Genomic DNA, 18785 nt, shown 5'->3' on the forward strand with positions numbered 1-18785 from the left:
TTTAAAGAACTATGCATTGGTATTTTATGACTTGTGATACCTAAACATGTGTGGCTTGACATTATGGTTCCACTGGATTTGATGTTATGATTTTGATGCCATGTGATAGTATAGTTCAAAAGAAATTTAAAAGAAAAGTTTTATTAAAACTATGAAAATTATTTTAAGTCTTCCGCTGTTTTAAAAAGAAAAATTTATACGTAGAGTATCGTAGCCCCGTCCCTTAGGGTAGCAGGGAGGGCGGACGTTACATTTCTTCCCCTTAACCTAATATTTCTTTAAAACATACAGAGAATTATTGAAAACTTAGTTTTAAAATTAATTATCTAAAAATAATATCCTTAAATTTATAACCTTTAGTTACTAACTAGCTACTAAAAGATAATAGTTTTTACTTAGAAGTATATTTATCTAGCTACTTATTCACTAAGAAAAATTACTTAATTTGATCAACAGATTTATATTGATGCACTGATATAAGAATCTAAAGTCCAGGCAAGACCATATGTATCATACATCATTTAATGTTTTGAATATACAAGCAAGGTAGTCTTAATGTGCTTTGTGAGATGTTGGCTATGCAGAACTATAGGTTCATGATTTTTTGAAAGAAAACTTAGGCCAAGTCCATCACTTAATCAAAAATAAGTTTTGATTTTTTTTTATTATATATATATATATATATATATAACATATGAGCATAAGCAAAAATCACTAAGATGTAAGGCAATGCATAAGCTAAAGTCAACTACAAGCAAAATGAGAAAATCAAGTTTGACTACACATCTATCTCAAAACATAAAATCTGATCATCTACAATCGATGTGGTGGAGAGTGGTTTGATCTTCAAGATCGGAGCATATCCATCAACTCAAGGTGATGAGTTTGCTCGTCCTCCCTAAAACTGTACATCTCCTACCAAAAACTAGTCAGGGATTGCTTAAGACGGACATAAGACTCCTCAAGTCTGATAACTCTGTTCTCTAGAGTAGAAGGAGCTAGAGATGGAGGTAGTTGAAGAAGATCAGCAAGAACATTAGGCATATCCTCCTTTGTTGCTGGATTTGGGTCAGGCAAAGGTTGATCCTCTGGATCAGGCTGATGCTGATCCTTTCTCCTCCAAGACATGACTCCATGATCATTTATATGAACAACAGTTAATGACAGATTCTTAGCATCTACTATTTCAAACTTATTTAGGACTTTGACATCACTTGAGGCGACATCAAAGCCTAATGATGCTAGGTATGAGGTCAGAATATAACAATAAGGCATGTGAACTCATCGACTAATGCTAACATTGACTGAGTAAATGATGACATGGAACATATGCAGACTAATATCTATGTCTAGCCTCTAACACAATGCGTAAAGGAGAAATGAGTGAAACGATCACATTATGGCTACATCTCTAGTTGTAAGGGGCAAACTACATAATACAAGGACCCTATATAAGACATAATTCTAAATCCTCAGCATGATAAATCAAAACTGAGATACTCTCGGTGCCCCTTGACCAAAAAAAAAAAAAAAAATTACAAGTATATCATATCTAAAGTGATGTGTGAGTAGAGATGACCCAATAGTAAATCCCTAGGGGTAGTTCAAAAAAGGACACGCTGAGGGTTTCAACCCTAAGTGGTCTCTAATGGCGGTAGGAGATACAGTAATATCTCTATTGGCTACTTTAGTAGTGTATGTGAGATCATCAATTTTAACTAAATTATTGTACAATTTAGCACACAAATCTATGTTAATTGGACTAGAATAATAAACTAAGCCATACAGTCTACAGTGGTCAATGATCTCAACACATGGCATGCATGACCTTATAAAGAAATTCCTATATAGATACCTAGAATGCAATGGAATGTAGGAGAGGGATAAAAATCTAATTGTAAGTGTCTCGATAGGAAACCTAGGGTCAGTATTGGGAGTCTGAGAGAAGCCAGCACTAGTGTTCTGTCTCTTATTCCTACTCAACAAAATTATATAATTGAAATTCTAATCTAATATTAATAAAAAATTTTTAAGTTTAGGGTATTACCAAGGCGTGTTTGAAAATTTATATTAGAAATGACGACATCGATTGATCTTAAGCTACACAAGCTTGAGAACCGAGAGAAAACTTTTTAAATTGAAGAAAAAAAATTAATTTCGAAAGTTCACTAGAGGCAAACCCTGTGTTCAAGTACTTGAGGTTGTAGTCTTGGGTGCCTTAAATAGGTGAGTCTAAGAGTCTGGAGACGGTCTAGACGCTTATACCTGGACCGGGTTTGAATGCTCGAAGCCCAATTCTATAGGCGGGTTCAGAAAACCATGGGTTGATTTTACAAAGACTAGGGATGTAAATGAACCAAACGGTTCGCGAGCTATTCGGAGCTCGATTCGGTAAAAATCTCGTTCGAGTTCGTTCGTTTATCTTATCGAGCTGAGCTCGAGCTCGATTTCGAGCTTGACAATTTTATCGAGCCAAGCTCGAGCTTAAGGATATTTGGCTCGTGGACTCGTGAACATGTTCGTTTATAGGCTCGCGAGCCAAAAAAACGAGCCTTAAACCGAGCAAAAAAATGAGGGAAAAAAATGAGATCTAAAACGAGTCAAAAATGAACTCTAAACGAGCCCCAAAACGAGACCGAGCTCGTTTAACGAGTTAGGCTCGTTAACTTTGATAATCAAGCTAATAACGAGCCGAGCTCGAACTGTTTGCGAGCTTGGTAATTCTAAAACGAGCCGAGCTCGAGCCTTGTGATAAAAGCTCGATTCGAGCTTGAGCTCGAATATAACTTAAACGAGCCGAGCTCGAGCCGATACTATTCGGCTCGGTTCGATTCGTTTACATCCCTAATAGAGACAGCGCGGGGCACTTGAACTCAATCTTGGCACCAGGCTGAGGTGAATAAGGCCCCTGACATCGTTTTTATTTTAATTTAAGTATATTTTATTTAATTTAGAATTAAAGTTTTAATTTTAGTTATAGTTCAAATTTTTAAGTTTTAAGTAAATATTTAAATTAAGTTGTAACTTTGGTTTTAAAATTAAGTTTTTAACTATGTTTTTAACTAAGTTTTAATTTTGATTTTAAAATTAAGTTTTAATTTAATTATGGTTTTAAAATTAAGTTTTAATTAAACTTAATATTATTTTATTTGACTTTATTTATAATTTTAATTTAATTTAATAAAATTTTAATTAATCCTTATTTATATTATCCGATCTATGTTTTCGATCAAGAGTATTTTATAATTATATGATATGAGTTTTTAATTTGAAAAGAATTTGATTCTATGTTAGATTTAGGTTTAATCGTCAGTTAATTAAAATGTATATTTCAAAAATTAGCTTTCAGACTTTGGTAAGACACAGGAGACTTCTTGGGTATCAAAGCATCGACCACTTTTAGACAAAGTCTTTTTAAGAAATTAGATATTTTTCTCGAGGCTTACAGACTTGAGGCTTGGTTTTCCCTAATTTCCTAGAATCGACAGCAGACATAACCCTTTTGGGTCCTATTGGCCATCTATTTTATTGATTATTTTTATTTTTATTATTTTTTAAAGAACTGCTCCAGATTAATTTGGTATGTCTAAAATAGATCCGGACGTCTACGGGACGGTTGGCCTAGGTTTGATGAACCCCGACCCTGGGACTATGATGTAATATTCAAATTGTTACCCAAGCATCCGTGGTTCAAGTCGAGAATTTATAAGAATTGTTCCTCCAAATAAGACACGCAACTAAAAGATACTGGACTCATGAACTATCCACTATGAACACTTCATAATTTATTCTAATAATTAATAAGAAATTTCTATAAGATCAGATCGATCATCCCTAAACTTAATATTACTGAATTTAGTTAATCATTTGTATTTAGGTTGGATGAACCCAACATTACAAAAAAAAAAAAAAAACCGGTGTGAGACCGGTCAGTATTTTTTCATATTTTTTTTGAATTGACATCGTGGTGGCAAAAAATCGCCGGTCCATCAATTTAATATTTTTGTTATTTATCCGACTCTGTTCTTGTTATTATATATGAAAAATTTATCCGACTCTGTTCTGTTTTACAAGGGTTTTTCTGAGGAAGAACCGCCGCCGCCGTCTCGTCTTTTTATCCCGCCATACGGCCACAATCTCGTGATTCCCTCCTTCCCATTGCGTGTCTACTTCTTTCTTCCTCGTGAGCTCCGGCCTTCATCCGGCAGTCGCTTCTACTTCAGTTTTGGTTGAAGGGAACTCAGTGAGGTTCTCTATCGGCAGGCATCGCAGGCGACGAGGTGACAGTCGTTCCGCCTCTCCTATTCTCAGATTGAAAGCGAAAGCAAGCAGCGGAGGCGCTGCTTCTTATTTGGTAGTGTAAGCAACCGATTTTACTCTACCCTTTACAAAAACCTGATACTCTTTTGGCCTTTTGCCCCCTCTTTTAGACATGGCGGCTGGCAAGAGAAAACATGCTGGAGAGAAAGAAAGTGTCGACAGAGATCCTTCCAGAAAGTTCAAGAAGGCAGGGATCAACCTTTCCTCTCCCTCGAAGACGCCGTCCTCCGTTATCATGGAAGATGCTGACCTTGATTTTCCCAGAGGTTCCATAACTCCTGTCCATCTCATTGCAGTTCCATATTCTTAAATCTCAATTCTGAAGGAGGGGCATTAACTTTGGCTATTTGGTGGATAGGTGGAGGGAGAGTCCTAAGTCGGGAAGAGGAGGCAGAGGCTCGTGCAGAAGCAGAAGCTGAATTTGAAAGGGAGGAAAGTAGTGGAAGGAAGGGGAAAGGTAATCTGAGAAAGAAGGGGCTGAGGGGATCACTAACAAACGTGCAAGATGATTTGGGTTTTCTTTCCGGAGATGGTATCACTGGGAAGCTGCCCAGGTTTGCTAATCGAATAACATTAAAGGTCGGTTCTAACAATTTGTTTTTGATTGACATATGTTACATAAATTTTATGCCTGCAACATTATATCTTTATGTCCTTTACTAGGGATTTAGTTTTAACAAAACATGAAGATAACACATCCTTTCTAGCATAAAATTGACAATTTTCGTCAACATGAAATGTACATTTTATTATTAAAAATTTAAAATGAATCCTGTAAATTTTATTTTTGCCATGCCAATCACACTGTTTGGATTACCAATCTTCATCCTTGCCATACATTGATTAGCAGTTGATGCAAAATTTTGTTGCCATTTCCACTATACTGTCAGGAGAGGATTGTACAAAATGTATACCTTAATTTCTTCTGGAACAGTTTGAAGTTTTGCACAAAGAGATTTTTTGTTTAAAAAATACTATTCGTTGCACAGACATGCAGGTCATAATACGATTTTACTTCTCTGTTCAGAATATTTCTCCTAGAATGAAGCTATGGGGTATTGTTGTTGAAGTAAATAAAAAGGACCTTGCAATCAGTCTTCCTGGGGGATTGAGAGGGTTTGTTCGGGCAGAACAAACAACAGATATGCTTGCAGCTTCTGAAATCAAGGTATTGAAAATGCATATTTTGTGTGTTACACATTTTTTGATGAATGCGCCAATCAGGCGACTTCTTTTGGATTGTTTGTAGTAAATACTTAAGTTGGTTACTTGGTTTTGTTCATAGATAATAATTCCACAGTTAGTATGTTCTGATTTTTTTTTTCAGGACTCTGAAGGTTGTATGCTGTCCAGCATATTTCATGTTGGGCAACTTGTAGCTTGTTTTGTCGTGCAAGTGGATGATGAGAAGGATGGAAAAGGAAATAAAAGAATTTGGTTGTCACTCCGCCTGAGTTTGTTGTACAAAGGCCTCACTCTCGATGCAGTTCAAGATGGAATGGTACTCTATAACAATTTTTTCTGGATATTTCTTTTGACTGAACTTATATTTTTCCTAGGCCTTATCATGTATAGTGTTTATGCAAAAGTTTACTTCTGGCAAGTTATCTTGGAGTTGTGCATTGATTTAGGCTATCCTTAAGGGGAATGTGATACCAATGTTCACTTGTAGGGTATTGCTTGTAGAGTCACTGTGTTGAGGGGGAAACATAGAGTGGAGAGCCATGGTGGACATGGCAAAGTTTATTCATGAAGGTCGGGGAGATTTTGATGCTGCATGAGAAGAGGAGTTGAGAAATTGAAAACTTGGGGGCTAACTCTTCGTGGTTCTGTTCCTGTTGTTCAGACTGTGGGGCATATGAAGTCATTATATGTACTGAATCTTGTATTGGGGGAGGGCTGGGTCAAGCTTTGCGGTCATGTGATCATGGAGGGGATGGTCTACATTTGATAGAGCAAGGGCGAGGATTAGGGATATATATTTGTATTTGAAATTTTGGGTTAGCTGGATTTCAGAAGATGGTGGTATAGACAATGGGGAGTAGGTACGAGAAGCATCTTAAATATCACCTCTGGTGTGGTAGGAATTGGAAAAAAGGAGCAGACTCAGAATGTTTTATGAGCTAAACAAAAACTTGATAACTCTGGAGAATAACAGTGACTGTTTTGCAACCTAGAATACTCATGAAAGACGATATCAAATACTGAACATTGAGGGAGGAGGAGATTATGGATATAATATATGAACTTTAATGTGTATAAACTAAATTAAATTATTATATTGTATTATTATTATGGGTTTAAAATAAAATAAAATACTATAGATGAATAGCTTACAATCTTTGGTTTAAATATTATTTTAGATTTATTCACATTCCATCAGGAGCGGTGAGTGCTGATGATATTAAAGTTCTCTTTATGAAGAAAGTTTAGACTAGAAGGCAGTCCAATTTGATTTTTCTTTGTATCTCCATGCATTCAACTATATTTCCAATTAAATTTTCTTGATGATTTAACATGACATATAGATTATGTCTATGGTAAAGTTTATGATTTAACATGAAATGTAGATTATGTCTTGGTTACATACAATATTATTTTATGATTGCGCCAAGGCATATTGGAAGTTCTTACATCTTGTTGGAAAAAAAAACTTTCTTTGTAACTGAATGTTTTTGGTGCCTTCCAGGTCTTGAATGCTCAAGTAAAGAGCATGGAGGATCATGGCTACATTATCTATTTTGGAGTCTCATCTGTTACTGGATTTTTGCCAAGGAATCAAAATGGTAACCACTGCACGGGGTCCGAGTTCAATCACTTTTTTGTTCCATATGCAGATTTTTCTACCGTCTATCATTGATTATTTTCTTTCTTTTTTCTAACTGTGATTTTGTTGATTCCATTGCATGAACTGACAGAAAAGATTGCTCAGGACTTTTCTCCTTCCAATGTGCTTATATTATCTAGTTTTGCAGATAATCAACTTACGGCAGGACAATTTATACAGTGTTGTGTTAAAAGCATTGACAAAGATCGAGCTGTTCTCTATGTTGATTCTGATCCTGGCGTGGTCGCAAAACATGTTGTATGTTTCAGTTTTTTCATTTGTCTATGTTTTTTTATAATTAATCTAATTTTTTATTGTCTTGATATTCTATCACAGGTTAAAGATCTTAAAGGACTCTCAATTGACCTATTGGTTCCAGGCATGATGGTTAATGCTCGAGTGACTTCTGTTCTTGATAATGGAATAATGCTATCATTTCTTACATACTTCACTGGAACTGTATGGCCTTTCAATTTTTTCATTGCTTATATTTTTTGAAGGTGCAAGGCTTTGAAATTGAATAAGATGCATTCACCTGGTTGCTTATAATTTAATACTTTTTGATAGGTTGATATGTTCCATTTAGAGAATGCTTTCCAAAGTGGAACATGGAAAGACAACTATGCTCAGAACAAAAAGGTTTTACATTCTCATTGTCAATGAGTTAGTTGTTATCTGGAGAATAACCATGCTTTCTATTTTTTTTTTTTTGATACATGAGCTGCAATGCTTTGTGGCTTTCAAGATGCTTTCAATTGTTAGTATTATAGAATGAACTACACTTATTTCTTGTATTTATCTGATCATCAAAATTATAAAAAGATGTTTAAAGCAGCAAGCAGTTGACCTACTTCACACATATGCGGCATGTGGCGCATATTAGGTTATCACTAAAATATATTAAAGTAACAGTTTACACTTCTGACTATCTAATGTGTGAACTATTAATTTGAGGCTATTCAATTTGGCTCAGGATCATGTCAAATAAGTCAATGAGTTGTGCTATGTGGCCAGATATCGACAATTATTGTTTAATGTTTCCAAGTGGGTTGTAGCTCACTTAGGGGAAGTTAGTGTGTGACACTGATTTGTTATTTGTTGACCTTATGTCTACCTTAAACTTGGTTGATATGAATAGCAACTGTCTCAGTTTGATAAATCAAGTTACTTTATGGGTGCATTTTTGGTTCACTACAACTTAGTCTGGCATACTCTGTTGAACAACAAATTTTGATTCTACTTATTATCATTCTTTGCGGGCCATTACTGTAATATTTAGACATGATTTTTCTTGATTACTTCTTTTCTATTGCCAGCTCTATCTATTTCCCTATCTTTCAAGCTTGTGGTTTTTCTATTTATTGTTGTGAAAAAATAATTTTTATTATTATTTGATTATCTTTTGCAGTGTCCTCTTTCTTCTATAATCATACTTCTGTGGTCCTATTTTATTCTGGGTGGATTTCAGTTCTGTCATTTGAATAGACTGATCTACTGCCCTTTATCTCACCTTATGCTCATTGTATTTTTATTCTAGGTGATTGCTCGAATATTGTTTGTTGATCCATCAACTAGGGCTGTTGGATTGACCTTGAATAAGTTTCTCGTGGATAACATTGCTCCACCAGCTGTATGTATTCTGAAACCATTTCTGATGTTGCTAATTTATTTTCATTTGTTTGGAGGATGCAGTATCTCTATTTGAGAGAGCCAAACAAAATGTGTATAAAGATAAATAGCTGCTCAATTATCATTATATGACAATCAACTCCATGGAATAAAGAACATGAGGAATTTATTTTTTAATAGTTTGAAAATTCTCTCTAATTCCTTGTCAATCCAAGCATACAAGGAGGCATACCAAATTTATACTCCTTGGATTACGTAGAAGTTTTAGTTAAGATCTTAGAATATTTAGCATTCTTTAAATGCGTTGGTTATTTAGGTTTAGGGAAATTGAGGAAGATATAGCTGGATTGATAGATTGTGTTTTTTTTTCATTAATCAAATTGATGTGTGCGTTGCTAAATGCTTGTTTTTTCCTTCTTTGTAGTATGTTAAAACTGGAGAAATTTATGAAAATTCACAAATATTGAGGGTTGATAAGGGGCTTGGATTGCTTTTGGAGATACCTTCTTCTCCTTCACCTTCACCAGCATATGTCAATGTAAGCCCAGTACCACTGCATGGCTGTGCCACTCCTACAACATCAGACATTTTGTGATCTTACTAGTTATCCCTTCTATTTGAACAGACATTTGATGCTTCTGATAAAACCTTGAAACTGGAGAAAAATTTCAAGGAAGGTGATAATGTTCGTGTTCGCATTCTTGGTATGAAACATCTTGAAGGATTGGCAATTGGTACTTTGAAGGTATGCTTTTCTTAAGATAGCTTATATTTTTGGAAGACATTGGTGAAATATGAAGTTAATTGTAGATTGTAAGTCTGCACCACTTGTGCATGCATCTTGCTATCATCTTTTCTTGTGAATGATAATCTTGGTGCAACACCAACAATTACTATGATTGTTATATGGTGAACATCATCAATTTGGATTTTTAACTGAAGAATTGCTATCAAGAGATAACTCGTATCTTATAAAATAGTGTAAAATGATGATTGACTTATTTTTAAAAATAGAATATTTAAAGCTTGATGGACAAAAATCTATGTTGGAGTTATTGACATTTGAGTATTTATTTATTTTTATATTCATCAATAATTAGAGATTAATGAAGATACCATTTCTTAGAATTTAAAACTGAGTGGTTATGATTAGCTTTTGAATGAGGATAAGGAAATGGGATTCTTGTGTGGTTATGGTGTGTCCTTTGGTCTAAATTGAAGATTTGTTAAAGATTTTAGAACAACAAATCATAAATTCTTAGCCATGGTATCGGGTAAACAAATTCAAAATATATATATATATATATATATATATATATATAATAAGTAAAGATGTAATAATTAATTTAATGATGATCAAGGGATTCTATAATGAACAAAAAATCAACTATGGCTTGTTTACTTTGTTAGAAAGGTGATGGTACTGAGGGAGTGAGGGAGGGAAACTTAAAAAGAAAGAAGGTTATTTTCCTCTTGATTTCTTATTCACAAATTGGGAAAGAGGAGAACAATGAAACAGGAGAGCAATTTTCATTATATTGATTGTGGTGATTAGGTGGTTCAATTTTATTCAATTTAATTTGTCTAAATATTTAATATAAATAAAAATATAATCTTAAATATAATTTCTTTTGCCCACTCTACCTTCCACCCTGTCTTTTTATGGAAAGTCAAAGTGGCAATAATTTCCTAATTTATGATATTTTCTCCAAAGTGAAGCGTTTTGGTTCTTGTCCTATTTAATGCCTTTGGCACCACGTGTCAAACCTCACATCCAAAGGCCACTCAATTCTTTGCCTCGGTGCTTTCGACACGGCATGTTGGTATGCTTAAACATGTACTGGCATGACACCAACACCCATTCCAATTGGGGAGTTGAAACTTTACCTTGGAACAAAATTTTAAGCCTTAATAGAAATGTATTTTTAATAGAACTTGATGACACATAAATCCAAGCAACTAATCCAAAATATGCATGCCCTGTTGTTGTCTGTTAATTATTATATTTCTATCTTATACTATGGAATAAAGCAATACTTATCAATTTCTATGATTTTATCGAGACACATTTCAATACTACATTATCATAAATCTAATTTGGAGGCTAAGCACAAAATTAGAGTCTATAACTATAGAAAAACATATCCTAGCAATGAAATCACAGTAAATCTTTCCTAAGTTACCGTGGGGTAAACATTAATTATTGGAATAAGTCCCTAACACTAGAAGAAAGGATCCAATTTCTTTGAGAGTGAATTGGTGGAGGAAAACACCAAGAAACTCCTTGTTGTAGTTATGCCCTAAATGAGAAATTGAGGCTTTATTATACAGATAAAAGAAGGGCCATAACTTTTAAATTGGGTGGGGTGATCTATCCATAGGTTAGAGTGTGTGCTTGAGGATTACGTTAGGAGATTCCTAGCTTGTCAGGTTTTAATTCTAAAGGAGATTTGGCCTTTTCCCGTAAAATTTTGTAGTTGCTATCAAGGTTTAAAATTTTGAGTTGTGCTGAAGTTTTGATTTATTATCGGAATGATATGGTTTCAATAGTGTATCATGCTCAAATCATAATGCTAACCTTTTTTTTCTTAAAATTTATAGTTGTTATCCAGGTTTAAAATTTTGAGCTATGCCAAAGTTTCTGTATATGGTCAAAATTATATGGTCTCAACACAGCACAATACAATTTCATTATTTTTAATAATATATTAATTAAAAAAATATTTTTATTAATATTTGATTGTTATAGATTTTATTATTTAGCCGACTTCACCTCGTGGGATAAGACGTAGTTGTTGTTGTATAGATTTTATTATTGAATTATTTTGAGATGTTGAATGCTCAGTTTAAGTTTTGATATTGCCTTGTGAGCTGTTTGATGCTCATTGAGTAAAAGTCAATCTAGGGTTAGATGAAGTCCATCAAGTTGACATGACAGGATCATGTAGATTTAAACTAAATTTATTTTGATTAGTTTAAAATTAAACTAAATTTATACATACAATAAGTAGTTCATAGTTCATGGTAATATATTTTACAAGGTTAGAAATTATGTTATGTTATATTATATTTTTATTATTGTTTTTAATAATGAAGAATTATTAGAAAAAATAATAAAAATAAATTTAAAAAAAACAATAGACCCTTCTCACATTGGCGGGAGCATCGTGCACCAGATTGCCCTTTATTTAATTATTTTTTTCCTAATAATTTGTTTTTTCATCATAAAGAGGTTTTTTTCTCTATACATCGTGAACAGATGGATGAAAAAAATTAATGATGAAGGAGAAAAAAATTAACGTATGAAGGGGGAAAATTAAGAGAGAGAAAGGAACAGAGAAAGGAATTATCTTTCTAAAAAAAATGAAAAATAGAAATGAATAAATTCCAGAGCCATGTCGGTACCAGTCGATTGGCGGAATGGTAAATTTAACCCATGTTGACCAACATGACTTGGCATACCATGGCGCCGAATTTATCTCAATTAACTAGTATTTTAGCTATCTTCCCAGAAGTTGGTTAATCTTGACTTGGATCAACTAGAAAACAAATGATTGATTTTGGTAGTAATTTAACCACTTTTAATTGTGGTTTTCAAATTCTGCTGACTTAGATTGACCTAGTTGGATTAGGAAAGAGCCTATCAAATGCTGTGTAGTATCTTGGACATGAGTTTGGTAATAGCAATAAATAAACATAAGTTTAAAAAAGAAAGAGTGATAAAGTCAAATAAAAGGAAAAGAGGAGTGTGACAGATCAGTTACATTTTTTTTTTCTTTTAAATTTCTCCTCTTTGTCTTAAGTATTGTTAGGATTCAAATTTCACATCATTATTTCATCTCATTCACTTTTTGTCTATGACATAAGATGAGACTAATTATTGTCTGGCATTTCCGACATCACTTTCCAAAATGGTTGACAAGTAAATCTCCTCTTGATTTTCCTCTTCAATTAGAGCAGGAGATTTGGAACCACAATCTCTCTTTTATTCACGATACTTTCATTAGTCCTTTGCCATTTGTGACTTGGAAAAGGGGGAGTCCTTTTGATTTAGAGTGGTCTTTCTCTTAATTAGATATGAGAACTTCACTCAATCTCTCTCAGATACACTTGTCTCTCTCCGAGTATATTAGAATTTGCTAGTCTGTCTTTCCCTGATATTAATTCCATGTGTTAAGAGTTGCTGTTGGAACTCTAAACTGCCTACTTCACTCTGCAACTAGCACAAGTTGTCATTTTATCCCTCACAAATTTTAGAATCTTATGATATCTTTTGTTTTAGGGGAGTCAACTAAAAATATTTTATCAAACTGTTTGAAGATCATCACCATCATCCAAGCTCTCTTGAATACTTCATCAACTTCAATTTAATTGGCAACTTTTTAAAGTTCCATCTAGATGATTGCATCATCAATCTTCTTGTTTATTGATAAATTGAACATTGACAATATCTATTCTTCAGCTTAAGAGTGTTTTTGAGCTATTAGGTTCACTAGTCATAAGTTATATGTATGATGGGGTGTAGTCTGACATTAGCAATTTTGTTATAGAGATTCATATTGAGTTCTATAAATATGACATGATGGTTTTCTTTCATTACAATGACCACAAAGTTTTGCCCCTTAACCCCCTACTTTTTTTTTCAAATCTATTTTGACTTTTGAGTGTTCATTTTGGAGGAAAGAGATTGTTTGGGTATGGTAGAATCTTCTGAGATCCATTTTTCTTTTGCTCGCAGGCTAGTGCTTTTGAAGGGCCTATTTTCACACACTCAGATGTAAAGCCAGGAATGTTGGTGAAAGCCAAAGTGATTAGTGTTGGAAACTTTGATGCACTTGTGCAGTTATCAAGTGGCATAAAAGTTCTTTGCCCTCTCCGGCACATGTCAGAGCTAGACATTGCAAAGCCACCAAAAAAATTCAAGGTTTTTTTTTCTTCTCATTTTAGTTCTTCAGTATAGCATAATGCATTCCTTATCTTTTGGAGTTCTATCACCTTCATTTATATATTATCTTTAATCTGCAGGTTGGAGCTGAATTACTCTTTCGCGTGCTCGGTTGTAAGCACAAGAAAATTACTGTTACCTACAAGAAATCACTAGTATGCCCAATTCACTGGCTAAGAAGTTATTTTTCCTGTTACAAATAGATATTGGCATATAGATATATTAATGCTTGCTATTTCTAATGTCGAATTTCATAATGTGCACTTTCATATCTTTAATTCTAGAAATTTTCTTAATCATTAGGTTAAATCCAAGCTTAACGTGGTATCGTCATATGCTGATGCAACTGAAGGACTTCTTACACATGGATGGATTTGCAAAATTGAAAAGCACGGATGCTTTGTAAGGTTTTATAATGGTGTTCAGGGTTTTGCCCCCAGGTTAGTATGTTCTGCAGTTCATTTCTAAAAGATCTGGCTTGCTTGTTCCTATAAATTTCATTTTATGAAGTCTGCCATTGGAGTTAGTTCATATATGTCTACGTTTTTGATCCAAGTCATTGCCTTTTTCTAACATTTGTACTACCTAAAGAATATTAGTAATGCAAATGAATTATGCTTGATTTCGAACCTAAATTTTCTGTTAATTAATCTGGAGTAGATGTACAACTACATAACAACTACCAAGTCTTCTCAAAGAAAAAGTTGTTTAAGATTTAAGACTTATGTTGTTGCAGTTTGCAATGCCTAATTAGATCTGGCAAGTTTTTTCATTTCCCTGCAACTGATTTTTGAATTTGTTTTATGAATCATAAACTCTATCAAATATGGCTGTCCAAATACATCTAGTTACTAATACCACTCATTTTAGTTTTTTAGAGAAAAATCTATGCTGTGCATTTTTGGAGTTTGCCAAATGACATGTTGACCAATTTATCATTTCTTTTTATTCTCTGGATGAAATGTTTCCATGGACATTTCTCTAGTTATCACATTCCTTTGTGCTGTTAGGATTAGTTTTTTGCATAGGTCCATTCAATTTGATTAATTTTAAGTCAATAAAAATTTATTCTTGTTAAACTACTGATAAAATTGTCTTTTTGTCTCATAAACTAATTTTCCAGAGTGCTAACAATTTTTTTCAGCTTCACATATGTTTATCGCTGGTTTTAATTGAGTGTATATATTAGAAATTTAATAAATCAAACCTCACCTTTTAATTCAATTTTTATTAGCCAATGTTTTTTCATTCTTCTCTGTGTCACTAGATCTGAGCTTGGGTTGGTGCCTGGAATTGAAGCTGATTCTGTTTTTCACGTTGGGCAAGTGGTCAAGTGTAGAATAACAAGTATAGCTTCTTCAAGAAGAATTAACCTTAGTTTCATCACATCCTCTACAAGGTTTGCAACTCTAAATATTTAGTCCTTTGGTTCATTGTCTTTTACTCCTTATAAACTTTTTTCTTATCCTCCTCTGTCTTCCTCATTTGTGAAATGGGAGGAAGAAGGCTGAAGGGCACAAAGTTTACACTGAGGTTGCTCGCACTAATTGATCTGAACCTTCTTTGTCATGCATCGTGCGTGCTTCTGCATGAAGAGTGGTTTAGTGGCATTTGATAAAAAATTCATTGTTAGCTGTAAAGAGTGCACTTCATGCCTATGAGAAGCTATATTATACTTATTGCATAACTTAAACTTAAGTTTCTGAGAATTGTCTTGTTTTCTTGAAATTTAGCTTTCTATAAAAAATTCATTTTGCATGTCACATGAGAGAAGTGATTTCTTATGATATGCAGGGCTCCTAACAATGACACGGTCAAGGTGGGTTGTATTGTCTCTGGTGTTGTTACAAGTTTGACTCCCACAGCAGTTATTGTTAATTTGAAGGATGGCCACATGAAGGGGACAATTTTTAATGAGCATTTAGCAGACCATGAAGGTGTGAGTTCTATAGAAACTATGTTGTATGGTTCATCTTTTTATTCTGAAGTAGTGGTTTATCATCAAGGTTCTAATTCCTCTGTGCAATCCTCAGGGCATGTTACTTTGCTCAGATCATTATTGAAGCCAGGGTATGAATTTGATCAGCTTCTGGCACTAGGTATATGCTTCTTGTGTATATTTTATAATTTCTTTTATTAATAGTATTAGTTCTAACAATGCACTTTAATGTTTTCTCTGTTTGTTTAGGTTCACTGTTTCAATTTACTTGCTACTATCAGAATATCAGATAATATAATATTCTTGTGGCTTGATAACAACAACAACGAAGCTTGCCTTGTCTCATGGTTTTAAAAATTAAATTAGTTATCGGTTTTTTTTGCATTAAATTATTAATTATTTTCTCCTATTATTTCTTTAAGCAAAAGGTAACACAACTAGCATGTTCTAGAAATTTATTTTATTGGATCTACGATTATTATGGAAAAACTATCTCCTATTATTTCTTTAAGCAATCAATAACACAATTAGCATGTTCTAGAAATTTATTTTACTGGATGATGGATCCATGATTTATTATGGAAAAATAAACAGACAATTAACATGCCTGATTATAGAACCAAAGTTAATGTTTTGAAAATTAGTTCGGAAGGATGAACCAATCAGGCTCTCAAAAGCGTTTTAAAACTGGATTTGACTAATCAATTCAATTGGCAATAGAGGTCAATCCAAACTATTTTAATGTAATGCTCGGAAAGGAGCTAAGTTATTTAAAATATTAGAACTACCCAAAGAGACAGTTAAAATGGCTGATTACAGAACCTGCTAGTGTTTTGAAAATTTGGTTCGGAAGGATGAACCAATCAGCCTCTCAGAAGCATTTTAAAACTGGATTTGATTGATTAGTTCAATTGGCATCAAAGGTCAATCCAGACCATTTTAATGTAATACCTTGAAAGGAGTCAAGTTCTTTAAAATATTATATTTAACCAAAATTTATATCATCATTGTGTTGGTGCAGTGGTTGTGATAGTCCTTAATGAGGTGGTAAGTTTTAACTTTCGATTTTTTATGGAAGCCCATTTTGCAGTTTATCTTAATTTTTAAATATTTAGTACCGGTAGAAATATAATTCAGTCATTGCCTTATTGAATCTCTATTGGTATGGCTTGACTGCTTAACCATGTGGCTGGTAGCTTTGTCAACTTTGTTCTCCTGAGTGGTTCTGAGAATATCATCTCTAGGTCATGATTTTCTAGTTGAACAGTGGCAAATGCAATTCTATCAAGAGAAAGTAAATAAAAACCACTTTGATTTACAAAATACTATTGAAAACATAATTGATTATCTCTCTACAATTAATACAATGGATAGATATTAATAAATGTTGTATTGTTATGTATATGTCTAATTAGTAATTGAGGGGCACAACTAGCACATAATCCTTGCTTGAGTTATGTGCGGGATTGCCTAGGCAGATTTTGAACGCCACATCAAAGCGACCACATCTGGCTCTATATCTATGACCCATATGGTCTCTGTGGACAGTGAAACAATCTCATTAAGTTAATTTGAAGCAATTTTAACTTTTAACCAAATTGACATAGAGCCTTAAGCCACTTAGTTTACTAGCTTGTAACTTAGTATGTGTTGGACACTTGTTCTTGCAACTGTTAAATACTTTTTGATATCAATATAAATACATTTTTGATATTTCAATAATCACCATCATTGACTCTGTGTATTGGGCAAAAAGCGATTACACTCGCCCTAGCGCCCCCATCAGCTCGCTCCAAGACCATCATGAGGGAAGTAAATCATAGAAAATCCTAAATAGTTTTCGATATCAATATAAATACATTTTGATATTTCAATAATGACCATCATTGACCCTTCATATTGCATGCATATGTAGTGGGTTGACTCATGGTTTAAAATCTCGACTCATATCGGAGTTTCGATTTATGACCGATACAATTTCGATACCGTATCGTGTCATGCTGATATGGTTTTGAAATTTTTTAAATATAAAATATATTAATTAAAAAAATTTAAAAGATAAAAAAAATTATTATATATGTTTGAAATTACTATATATATATATATATATTTATATATATAATGAGATAATTTTATTAGAGTTTAATTAAACTTATTTAGATTAGAAAAGAAATTGATTGAAATTATTAACCTAAGCTTTAATTATTTTTAACCTAAGTTTTAGCATTCATGCGTCCTAGGTCATGGAGGCCGATCCGTAGAGGTCACGGCGGCCTCTGTGACCTTGCGATAGTGTCGAGCGGCGCATGAAACAGTAAATTTCGCTTGGCAAGGAACGAAATTTAAACGGCTGACTACATACGACTATATAGTCAATTTTGAATCCTTGCAACTTAGTATTCATTTGCTTCAACATTTGCAATTATATAGTCAAAATACTATCTAAAACACTACATAGGTAAGCTCATGCTCAAAAAATTGGGTACCAAAGAATCATATATACGTGATAATATGATTGTATTATATGGTAGTGTAGTGCTGAGTTGGATGTCAACTTTTATTTAAATGTGTTGAATAAATATATATATATATATATATATATATATATTTTAATTCATATGATATGTTACTTGAGATGCTTGAGGTTTTTTATGGAGTCAATTGACTACACTGCTTTAAACTTGATTTTCTTTTTTTGATAAAACTGATGTTCCTGTATCATACATGGCTAACTAAGCAGATGTTCCTGTATGATACCCTAACTTTTTTTTTTCCAAATTCGTCTCAGATTATGAAGGTGCAAATTTGATCCTTTCAGCTAAACACTCTCTTGTTAGTTCTGCGAATGAGATCCCTTCAGATCTTTCTCAGATCCATCCTCTAACTTCATTATTTGTAAGTTGCATACTAATTGAAAACCCATATCTTCAAACCTCTCTCCTATCGTTCTTATCTTTCCTCAACTATTGGTTTGTCTTTACCTTTGGTGCAAGATCAAATTAAATTTGTGAAAAATATATTTGGTTTAAACAGGGCTATATCTGCAACATAATTGAAAGTGGCTGTTTTGTCCGATTTCTTGGACGTTTGACTGGATTCGCTCCAAAAAATATGGTAAAATATGT

At 33.4% G+C, this 18785-nt stretch overlaps 1 protein-coding gene across 3 annotated transcripts in view; it reads left to right on the top strand.

Moving 5' to 3' along the window:
• The first annotated feature begins 4047 nt into the window (after window positions 1-4047).
• LOC121985180 (rRNA biogenesis protein RRP5-like) overlaps window positions 4048-18785 on the top strand; it is a 28280-nt gene continuing 13542 nt past the window's right edge. Inside the window, exons 1-20 of one of the 3 annotated variants that reach the window (XM_042538477.1) lie at window positions 4048-4359; window positions 4431-4586; window positions 4679-4899; window positions 5348-5488; window positions 5648-5821; window positions 7010-7106; window positions 7296-7405; window positions 7484-7606; window positions 7715-7786; window positions 8685-8777; window positions 9201-9314; window positions 9402-9521; window positions 13515-13700; window positions 13802-13876; window positions 14025-14161; window positions 14989-15120; window positions 15516-15658; window positions 15755-15820; window positions 18449-18555; window positions 18694-18774. In XM_042538477.1, the coding sequence (XP_042394411.1) occupies window positions 4433-4586; window positions 4679-4899; window positions 5348-5488; window positions 5648-5821; window positions 7010-7106; window positions 7296-7405; window positions 7484-7606; window positions 7715-7786; window positions 8685-8777; window positions 9201-9314; window positions 9402-9521; window positions 13515-13700; window positions 13802-13876; window positions 14025-14161; window positions 14989-15120; window positions 15516-15658; window positions 15755-15820; window positions 18449-18555; window positions 18694-18774 (2346 nt within the window). In that variant the 5' untranslated portion in view covers window positions 4048-4359; window positions 4431-4432. The remainder of the gene's footprint in view (window positions 4360-4430; window positions 4587-4678; window positions 4900-5347; window positions 5489-5647; window positions 5822-7009; window positions 7107-7295; window positions 7406-7483; window positions 7607-7714; window positions 7787-8684; window positions 8778-9200; window positions 9315-9401; window positions 9522-13514; window positions 13701-13801; window positions 13877-14024; window positions 14162-14988; window positions 15121-15515; window positions 15659-15754; window positions 15821-18448; window positions 18556-18693; window positions 18775-18785) is intronic. The other 2 variants (XM_042538475.1, XM_042538476.1) reach the window with 2 other exon arrangements.

The sequence above is a fragment of the Zingiber officinale genome, chromosome 5B (assembly GCF_018446385.1).
Source record: "Zingiber officinale cultivar Zhangliang chromosome 5B, Zo_v1.1, whole genome shotgun sequence".
Taxonomy (NCBI): Eukaryota; Viridiplantae; Streptophyta; class Magnoliopsida; order Zingiberales; family Zingiberaceae; genus Zingiber; species Zingiber officinale.